The 11,834-nt window shown below is 30.1% G+C and overlaps 1 protein-coding gene and 1 pseudogene across 1 annotated transcript in view; both read left to right on the forward strand.

The window, feature by feature from the left end:
* The first annotated feature begins 1,014 nt into the window (after positions 1–1,014).
* On the forward strand, positions 1,015–2,085 carry LOC111634965 (annotated as a pseudogene).
* Positions 2,086–2,555: 470 nt separating this feature from the next.
* LOC111634969 (membrane metallo-endopeptidase-like 1) overlaps positions 2,556–11,834 on the forward strand; it is a 34,862-nt gene continuing 25,583 nt past the window's right edge. Inside the window, exon 1 of the mRNA XM_023379819.1 lies at positions 2,556–2,652. Coding sequence (XP_023235587.1) covers positions 2,556–2,652 — 97 coding nt within the window. The remainder of the gene's footprint in view (positions 2,653–11,834) is intronic.

The raw sequence follows: 11,834 nt of genomic DNA on the forward strand, positions 1-11,834 counted from the left end.
AAAAAAATCGGAAGAGGAAATACCTAGACTTTAAGAACGATGCCATTCAAGGACAAAATTCGTAATTGTGTTTACAGATAACGTCAATAGAAGAGCAATAACAACTAGGGTTCAAGACATAACATAACATTATCTTAGGATTGCATTACCGATAAATAGGGTTTATCGGTTTATTTGTAAAGAGTTAAAAAGTATTGGCAAATATACCGGTAATTTAATATATTTTTATTGGTAAATACGCTGAAAATTTGTAAACCTGGAATAATTTTCCTAAAACCGAATACTTGTTTTTACTCTTTCACGCATGCTTATTACACGTTGCAGTAACATTCAGCAAGGAGATTTCGAAAATAGCGAGGTTGAGGCCGAAGTTTTAAACGCGAAAACGTGTACGTCAGACGTTCAGCGCCGCTTTCCTGTAAGCCTAGAAGTTTGCCAATGGTGTTTGGATAATCAGTGGAATCATACTCGACATTCTAAACACCATTGGCAAACTTCTAGGCTTACAGGAAAGCGGCGCTGAACGTCTGACGTACACGTTTTCGCATTTAAAACTTCGGCTCAACCTCGATAATAACTTTATGCATTGAAACATATTGAAAAATAGTTTTCATTTATTTTCATAAGATTGCACTAATTGATCTATAAATTTCATAAAGATATAAATTGAATAAACTAAAGGAAAATATTTCTAAAGCAATAGAAATGTGTTAATGAAGTGTTTTCGCGAAAAAAGCAACAATAGCGAGGTTGCCGCCGACGTTTTCATCTCTAAAACGTGAACGTCGAACGTCGAGCGCTGCTTACAAAATAGCGGCACTCGACGTTCGACCTTCACGTTTTACCCCCTATTTCACCAACAGACGATTGAGCAAATCGCAGGATTAACGACTATTACTACAGGATTATGCAGGATTACTGATTTTGCGTTTTACCATTCTAAGATTAGACATAATCTAGCATTAGTAACTAATCAACCATATTCGTACGATTAGTGTACTAATCTCGGTGAACATGGTGGAAGATTTGTCTTATTTTGCAAAGTACGGTAAATGTATAAAAACGAAATAATACAGAATTAATTTCCAATTCCACGACAATTAATTTGTGATCGATCCAATCCTATTGAAAAGTTTGACGACCAACTGTTTATCGAAAGATATAGGCTCTCTAAAAGAATTGTTTTACATGGATGTGACAAAATCAAGCACCTCTTGCCGTCATATAATACAAGAAGAAATCATCCTATATCACCTCTTTTGCAGTTATTAATTAGTTTACGTTTTTATGCCACTGGAAGCTTTTAACATGAAGTGGGAGATCTGACTTCAACATCGAAATGAACAGTATGTAGGATAATTAAAACTGTATCTAAAGCTTTGGGGAGCCTTTCAAAAAAGTACATCGTACACCCATTTCTGTCAACCATTCTAGAATATAGAAAAGTAATTAAAAAGTTTTACGATATTGCTAAGTTTCCAGGTGTTATAGGAGCTGTAGATTGTACTCATATTCCAATTTCATCTCCTGGAATAAATGCAGAATTATTTAGAAATAGGAAAGCTTACTTTTCAATCAATACCTAGGTAAGTTAAATTCTATATTATTCTTTATCAGAATGTTTACATGAATAAATTGTGTGTATTTAAATTTTAATAAATATAAATATTACATCTTTCATTCAATTACTATTTTTAGGTAGTCAGTGATGCTAATTTACTAATAAGAAACTTAGTAGCAAGATGGGCTGGATCAGTACATGATTCTACAATATTTAATAATTCAGAATTATGTCTGAAATTTGAGAATAGAGTTCCTCCTGTCACATGCTATCTTCTAGGAGATGGTGGCTATCCCTGCAAACCATATTTGATGACACCACTTTTAAACCCAACAACAAATACAGAAGTAAAATATAATGCTGCTCATATTAAAACTAGAAACACAGTAGAGAGACTATTTGGAATATGGAAGAGTAGATTTCCTTGTCTAAGGTTTGGTCTTCGAACTAAACTAGAAACATCACTTGTTATTATTGTTGCTACTGGTGTTCTCCACAATATAGCTANCAGAATGTTTACATGAATAAATTGTGTGTATTTAAATTTTAATAAATATAAATATTGCATCTTTCATTCAATTAATATTTTTAGGTAGTCAGTGATGCTAATTTACTAATAAGAAACTTAGTAGCAAGATGGGCTGGATCAGTACATGATTCTACAATATTTAATAATTCAGAATTATGTCTGAAATTTGAGAATAGAGTTTCTCCTGTTACGTGCTAACTTCTAGGAGATGGTGGCTATTCTTGCAAATCATATTTGATGACACCACTTTTAAATCCAACAACAATTGCAGAAGTAAAATATAATGCTGCTCACATTAAAAGTAGAAACACAATAGAGAGACTATTTGGAATGTGAAAGAGTAGATTTCCTTGTCTAAGGTTTGGTCTTCGAACTAAACTAGAAACATTACTTATCATTATTATTGCTACTGATGTTCTCCACAATATAGCTATATTATGCAAGGATGGTTCACTTGTTTTAGGTATGGTTATTCAGCCCGAAGAATGTAATGGAGATAATGATCGGGATTGGACTGTTCAAGGTGGAACAGATATTAGGAATACAATAATACAAGCTTTCAGTGAATGAGAAATATGTAGTTATTAATTTTTTATTGAAATTTGTGTGTAATTACAGACTTTCATATTCCTAATTCATAAATAAAGCATCATAAAATTCAAATAAAAACTTTTGTAAAATAATTTATTTTCTAGTTAAAAGATACAAAACTTGAAAGCAAAAATAAACAAAAATTTTTTATATATATTGTATATCTAGTCCTTTTGTTTCTTTTCTTTTAAAATGTTAATTTAAATTTTTAATTATTAAATTATCCTATTAATTGTTAATATGTTATTATGCTAAGTCAAAAAATCCCATAGAATAGTTAATTTGGATGTGTAATTAGAATAAATTATTGAATAAAAATTATAAATAATTTTCAACAAAATAACCATAAAAAATTAAATTTATTAATAAGATGTTCTAGAAATTCTTTTCATTTTAGAATACAAATACCAAACAGCAAAATTTATGTAATATAAAGTTACTATTTTTTTTTTAATGCTTTATAATTTTTCTTGTAGTAATTCTATTTTTAATTGGTGTTCTCTTGTTTGTAGAGCTTTTACTTCTTGCAGAAGTTCAATTTTACAATCATGCTCTCTCTTTCTTCTTAAATCTTCTTCCTTCATAAATTCATTTTAGCTCTATTCTCTTCTTTTAACAAATGCATTCGCGCTTTGTGATACTCTAGTGCATATTTATCAATAATTTTAAAATTACTGCGAGGATTATTATTATTGGGTGGTTCAATCGTTGTTGGATCATCAGAAAATTCTGATGGATTCACAAGACATTAATCCTGTATGAGTACTGTACCTGAAAATATGTGTAATATATAAATGAACATTTTTGCAATATGATTATTTTAAAAGTTCAGTTTAAAAGTAATATAGCTCTAAAAATTAATTTCTGTTTAGCTAATTAGATTTTAGTATCAAAATATTATTATAATTAAAATACTTTGTTTACATAATTTATATTAACATCAAATTATAATTGTTGATAAAAGTTTTATTACTTTTATGCTAATTTTACAGTACTCTATATACAAAGGATCACTAAAATACAATACTAAAAACAAAAGGAAATATGTATAAGGGGATTAATTAACTATTTAACACTTACATTTGATGCATTCAAAGTTTCACTATTTGATTCTCCTGATTNAAAGAAAAATATGTATAAGGAGAATTAACTATTTAACACTTACATTTGATACATTCATATTTTCACTATTTAATTCTCCTGATTGCTGTTGCAGTAACGCAGGAAATTCAGCCACATTGTCTGAAAATAAATACCAATGTTTATAACCTTTTTTAATAAATTTTCATTTATTATTATTAACTGCTTTATTACTGTTTAGTTTTGATTGAGTATAATTAGATATAAACAAATTTACCTTCGACAGAGACATTAAAATCAGCATCACTGTCAACAGGATTTGAGAGAGGCATAAATTGCTCGGGGATTAAGGAGAAAATTTATTGGGTAATTGGTGGAATAGGACATTCAATATCGGCACATACTCCTCCTCCAGTACTCTCCGTGCTCGCTTATTTGACGCCACATCTTTTCTCGCTTTCTGCTACAATTTTTCCAAAAAATTTTCAAGTTTTTTTGTGTCCCGTTTACTCCGGGAAACTTATTAAAGTCTTCGGTTAGAATTTTCCACGTTTCATTTTTTTCTTTAAGGATATGGCATTCGTTTCCTTTGATTCTATTATATCTTTATACTTTTCGATTAACTCATTAAATATTCTGTTTCTCGACGAGAAAAATCGGGTTGTCGACTTCGTTTCTTGCTGTCTGTCATGTTTGTATCTAAGCGCATATTACGTCTTTCCGAAATATCCAAACAAGTAACGCATAATAAAATTTTTTAGTAACGCTGGTGTCGAGATTATCGGATTCACTAATCCTGTTCTTAATATCTCGGGATTTACTAATCCTTCGCTAAAATTTGTTGGAGAAATCCTCGCATCGGTAATCTCGGTATTAATCTAATCACTGGATTTACAAATACAGTACTACAATTAGGCAATGTTGGTGAAACACCCTGTTAGAGATGAAAACGTCGGCCGCAACCTCGCTATTATGCAGAATAGAGACAACGAATTTTAAAAAATAAAGAAAGTATTTCAATAGATTTAAAACAAATTACCTGTATTATCGAGTTTCACATAAGTTTACTCTTAATTTTTATTTAGTTTGTTTTTTAATAATGTTAATAGGTTTTATGTACAAGAAATATACGCTTCAAATTATTACATAGATGATTTATTTCAGAGTTAAAGTGCGAATTGTTAAATCATATTACATATGAAAATGTTCTCCATATGCTTTTTGCAGTGTTTTCCTTGTGCAATTAAAAGTGTTGAAAATCAATATCTTCCTGTATAATTTGATATTTCATCTCTGTTCATCTTTTCCCCACCCCGTCTTAAAAAATCCAGCTACGAGTTAACTTTCCCGGCGATATTTGGAGGAGCCATTCCTTAGGATATTTTATTTAAAATTTTTTAATTAATTAATTATTATAATGCAAGCAAATAGAAAAGGGTTAATTTTGGGGTAAGGATGGGTTTTATAAAAAATTGTAAATGGTAATAATGAGTAAAATTGTCATTCAATGCGACCCTACTCGAGATATGACAAACTACCCCCTTTTATCTCTTCACCCCTGTCGACCTGTAACTATCAAAATTTAATAGCATCAATTTCCCCAATACACAAATCTCACTGAAAAATTTCAGAAATTTTTCGACAGAATACGCAGGAGTTATTAAACTTCAAACTGAGTGAACAAAATTATGCTACACACTCTAACATTCATACACACAGGAAAAAAAAATCCGAATTATTATGCATTTTTCGACGTTTGAAGGTCCTCTGAGTTCAAAAATGTAAAAAATCTTGGGGATTCTTTTTCGACCAATCATCGAAAAATGATCCCCAAGATTTTTACATTTTTCACATTTTAGGCTATTTAATATATAACAGCCGGGAAAGTAAAAATCTGCGATGTTTTACGATTTCTTTCCCTCCTTCCAATTTTTGAATGTATATATAAACAGCATTCTTAGTCCAACTCGGGCCAAACCATCAGAAGAATCTTTATTCCAGTACTGCACGTTATTAAGAGAAGTTTAATATCGTTACAAATGATTGCAGTTCATTTATATACAAGTTTCTTCAGAATATTAAGGTGATTAATCCGCTACTCTATATAACATATCAATACTTCCAATCCTATTCTTGATCTTCCCATTCTGTCTTCCTCTTCTACTTGTAATTCGATGGTGTAATACTTCTTAAAACATATTACTCAAGTCAAAACACAACAAAAACTGAAAAAACAAAATAAAATTTCCAGTGGTGTCAAATAAAAACGACAATATTTTGTTTTAAATTCAAATGTTTTCTTTAATTTGTGAAATCCGTTGTCTCTACTCGGCATAATGTTTCTCGTTTTCTGAAAACACTTCATAATATTGTGATAGCCTTTCGATTATTCATTTATTTATTTAAAAATACATCTTGGCCAGTCGGATTCTTTCAAAGTGTTTAATACAAAACAAAAAATTTGTCATTAGCCAGATCATTCGAAAAATTTACCAATTGAAATAAAGTTGCTGTTTGGCTCATTGCTAGTTTGATCTCTGGTAACAAATAATTATTTTTCATTCAGCAACTGTATTTTGTTGGTCTACGATATTTTCTGATTGAATCGGGGAGTAAATAATTTGTTTTTTGTTGCTTAAGACGCTATTCAAGAGCATTTGTTTCTTACATAAGGTCGATATTTTATCTATTTTATTTTGAAGATAATAGATAGAAACGGAATCGTTATAGTTCAACTTATGAATTGATCTGATAAAATGGTTTTGCTGTATTTGCAGTTTATTTAAATTGTAATATGAACAGGAACCCAATTAGAAATCTTTCATCAAAGTTTTGACGTTTAATCAAAATATTGACGTTTAATCAAATTAACGTTTAAATTTTATTATTCCTGAGAATTTAGCCTACGCCGAAGTAAGATTATGTGCAGATTTCATCGAAATTTGTCGTCTATCTTAATACATAGGTACCGTATATTATTAACTGGACGGATTTTCTGACTATTTATCATAATTTACAATATATCATCGTTTATATCCTTATTCTTGTTGGCAAAATATGGGAATTTAGTCTTATTGGTTAATACACAGGTTATTTATTAATCTTCGAATACTCAGTTAATTTCTATAATATATTAGTTAAGTTGTCTTGAATAACTCTTGTATTCAGGTCGGAGTACGATATTACGATATCACCCGCATACATTATAACGTTGGCTTCTGGTAAAAATTCAAGAAGGTCGTTCACACAAATACATAAATATTAAACAACAAGGGACTTACGAAGGACTTCTGAGGGACGCATTTGTTAGATATAGAAGAATTTAAAATAGAATTATTTATTGAACTTTACATAATTTACGATTTAATAAATAGGATAATAGCCAGGACAACAATGTTCCTCTCAGTTTTTTATATTTTTAAATTTATTTTCGAGAATTGATAGGTCGACATTGTCAAAAGCTTTAGAGATCAACAAATACTGCTGTTACTAAGTGCGATTTGTCGAGTTCCATAGTAAGTAATTACTTGAAGTGTGTCGGTAGTGGAAAAATTCTTTCTTAATTATACTGATTATTATTAATTATTTTATTTTAGCTAACGTAATTGCTGAATCTAGTATAAATTTTTTTAGTAATCTTTACTAATACAGGAATAATAATTCCATATCTGCTTTGGATCATTTATTCTTATAGATTGGTAAGACAAGATTATGATTTAATTCGGAAAGATCTTAATATCGAACGATTTATTTATCAAATATGAGATGGGCATCGAAATTATGCCAGATATTAGTTTTAAAATTTCTATGCTAATACAATCTGCATATGGAGTGCGTTTCTTAGTATTCAGAATTGTATCGTATATTTCTAGTAGAAACATTCTACAAGGACAAAACAAATATAAGAACTGGTATTACAAGCTTCTTGAAATAGAGCTGAAGTGTGTTAATTAGTTGTAAAAACCACTAATTTTACGGTAGTAATTTGCAAAGATATTGGTAATATCATCAACGTCGTTTCTCCATTATATATAGGATTTCAACAGGCATTTTTTAATGCTTTTTCGAAACTGAGACAAGCTTATATCAGAAAAGAAATTAGAATAATATATTCCCTCCTCTTTCTTTCGTTCTAATATTATTTTTGTTTAGTTAGAGCTCTTTATCTTTCCAGTATCATTTTACATTGTTGCATTGACGATTTAATATTTTTAAACTTCCTTATTATTAGTTATCAATTGCAAAGCGTTCAGTCTTTTTGAAAGAAAGGCTTATCGACCAAATATACGATTCTTTTTACTTTCAAAAACTCAAAGATACTTCTTTACGAATATTTAAAATATTTCTTGATAGAAGTTGGTCAGTTGATGAATCGAAAGATCATAAGTACAAAAGTAAGTTGATAAGAAACAGGAGTATAACGATTTAAGTAAAAGATAAATAAAATTATTATTAATTTTCCGACTATTAAAATCTTATCCTGAATGGCAATTTTTTTTTGGAAGAAAGACAACTGTAGGCATGTGATCCGATAATAAGTCTTGATGAATTAAAAATTCCGATCTACTAAAATTGGTTAACTCGAAGTCAATAAAAGAGTGAGTCTTTTTATCAATTTCTTGGTGAATTCAAGGCTGCCATAATAATTAGTGTTGGAGTAGCATAAGTTAATGAATACTTGTAGACTTGGAAATTCATTTTTAAGAAAGTGGATATTCAAGTCATTAATTACTAAAACCTAAAGATGGCCTATATTAAAAAGAGGTGGAAAACGGTAGTGTGAGAATCCGATTATAAGATTAATTTAATTTTCAAAATCTAAAATTCGATGTAATATTTCGTCGTTGAATTGCACACTTTTTCATTTTTTGAAAGAAATTTAAGGAGAACAAGGAAGTAAAGTTTCCTTTCCCGAACATTTACTTCCTGAGAAAATTACTATCGTATCTGATGACTAAACTCTTAACTAACTCGTATTCAGTTGACCACAATACGAAATCCTCATTGCAGAAAATTTCTGAATTTAAATGTTTTGCGCGTTTGATTTGAGGTGAATTCGGTTTGTGTCTTGTCTCCTCTGACTTCCTGATCTTTGCCTCGCATACGAATCATCAAGGAAATCAAGATCATTGATTCATTCAGAGATACTATATCAAATTCTATGTAAGCTCTCTCTCTCTTGGTATTTAGAGGTGTACGTTGTTAGTAATCGATATAGCGATAGATTATTCCTTTATGTATTTTTTATTATATTCATTAAACTTTTGTTTGTTATTTGTTAACTGTCTGTTCACTTAGTTGAATATAAAAACGGAAACCTATCGATAAACTTACTACTCTCCCCACTCATACGTTAGTTCAAACATTCCTACTCGGATTTATAATAAATATAAAATCGCGAGACAAAACGCGATAGAACTTTCTTGTCTGGTGTCAGGAATCCTGATTTCACGATCTTTGGTCTTCCTTCAATTTAAATATCATTTTAAGACCACCCACTGACAAAGTGACCGGTTTTTACTGAACAGTATCGATTAAATGTCAATAGTAAATACCCATTGACCCCAGCTTTTCACATTAGTGTAATAAATAAATTTTTGCTCAGCAATCATTAGTGGTATGACGATTTGATGTATTTTAGTCTCTTTGACGAGAAACCTGTAGAAAATCACAATTACAGTAGAGCATCGATTATCCGACTCAATTGGGGACTGGGCAACGTTGGTCAGATAACTGAAAAAACGGCTAACCGAAAAATATGAAAAATTACATTATTAGTATAGTATATTAGTATATACCATGTAATTAGTATAATAGTATATCGCTATTAACCTACTTCACGTTGAATTTTCATCGATGTTAAGCCTAACAAAAATTTTTTAAAATAATAATCGTCGCTATTGTATCGTTAAAAATTAGAAAATTAAGCCTCGTTTAAATACTGGCTCCCTTTCATGGTCGAGCCAGTGTTGCTAGCTAAAACACGTAAAATAATATTAAAGTAGACAAGACATAGCCAAATATTGTAGCGCCACATCACTAGCGGACATTTGAATTTGCCGACTAGAGCGGTCGGTTAACCGATGTGACGGTTAATCGGGGTCGGATAATCGATGCTCTACTGTATTAAATTAATTAATAACTTATAATTCTTAGAAGTGATATCTTTAAGTAAACAATTGAGCTAAGAGTACTTAAAAGAGTATTATAATTTGCAGTTGACAATCTATATACTGTTACATTCAATAACTTCTTTGCAGTAATCGTTAGTGTATTTATGTTATTTCTGCGAAATGTTAATTTTGTAACATGCACATAATGCAAAGTTTTATTAATATGTACTATTATTTCTCCATGTTTATTAAATTCTCTCTCAATCCTTTCAACTTTACAATGTGTAATATTAAATAGTGGATTTACGTTCTTAGTCTAAGACTCCGTTATGGCCACTATATCAAAGAAAATACTTTAATTGCACATTGCATTCAGTACTTCTGTATACTTGTTATTTAAATTTTCTATATTGCAATAGAAAATATAAAAGCATTTTTAAAGTAAATTCTGTTAATTTACTATGTTGACAAAATTTTCTATTGTTTAATAAACGTTCAATCTGTTCTACAGGTAGTAAACGTGTTGGAGAAAGATGGGCATGCTTTTTCAATATACCGTAAATAACACCACAATTTTCCGTGAATTTACTATTTTACCTTGTTTTTTAGCATTCTTGTTTAGTAGAAAAAGTTTCTATAGTACAGTATTGTTTAAGATCACTGACATTTATATAAGTGTTATTTACTTCATTTACAATACCACAGTCTTTAGTATTAAGTTTAAGCTTTTTTAGTATGGTAATATTAATGATTATTTGTTTTATAATAATATTTACGAATTTGACAGCTATTCGTTGAAGTTGTTTTCTTGTTCTCTCTTTTCCCCTACCAGTTTTAACTGGATACACATCTAAAATAAGGGACTTATGGAAAGTCTTATGTACAGTACAAAAAACATAATTTTATTAACTATTTTTAATAAACTTTTGTTATGCCGTATTGGTATCTTAATTATTTCTAAGCTCGAACTATTCCGGCTTTATCATAAATTCTTTATCCGATTTCTCAAAGATTGCAATTCTAGTTTTAACTTCTTATATTACAGAAATGCTTTCCATCATTTAAGCAATTTTTCATGAAATGTGTGGATCGATTGGTGCAATCTTGTGAGAACAAATAAAACATTTTTTCCAATATTATTCAATGAATATATTTATTTGTGAGATCTCTTCCATAAATGCCGCAGTGAAGTATAAAATGTTCATACAGTAGAACCTCGATTATCCGGACTAATTGGGGATGAAGGTAGTCCGGATAAGGAAAAATCCGGATAATCGAAACAAATACTTTAATTTGTCTTTTAATGATAATATAACACGTTTTCTTTTCGATGACATATCCGTAATATTAAAACTAAATACTGTATTTAAATCGTGATCAAATTTTCAAAAAAGAAACATTCGTATTGCATTTGGACTACTACTGACCAACGCTAACAGACTACCTATTGTTTAAAAGGCCCTCTGGTGGCGCAAGAAGACGGATTTTATAAAATAAAATGCAGTTGATACTGCATTTTTATGAATAAAAATTTGACAAACAATTTATCATTTTATGACGAGTAAAATTTTTTCGTCGCGTTCGCGGCTTTTAAGTAATGCGTAAACCTTCGAGGCGCGAGGCCCTTCGAACCGCGAGGCATAGGCGGTGGCCCACGTCATCCATGCCTTACGCCGCCCTTGGTCATAGAAATGATATAATTTGAATATAAATTATTTATAAATACGTATGTCAAATTATATTTTTATTACTACGTAAAATATATTTAAGAGTTTACGACCACTGTGCTGGATGAGGCGTTGTTGAAACAAAAAAGTTATGCTTTCCATCACGTACATAAACTGTCGTAATTCGCCAATTGCAAATCAGCAAATTCGTAAAATTTTTGTTTATTTTGAACAATCCGGATAATCGAAAATCCGGATAATGGAGGTCCGGATAATGGAGGTTCTACTGTATT

Source organism: Centruroides sculpturatus, unplaced genomic scaffold, assembly GCF_000671375.1.
Source record: "Centruroides sculpturatus isolate CEXI.00-Female unplaced genomic scaffold, Cexi_2.0 scaffold883, whole genome shotgun sequence".
In the NCBI taxonomy this organism is placed as follows: domain Eukaryota; kingdom Metazoa; phylum Arthropoda; class Arachnida; order Scorpiones; family Buthidae; genus Centruroides; species Centruroides sculpturatus.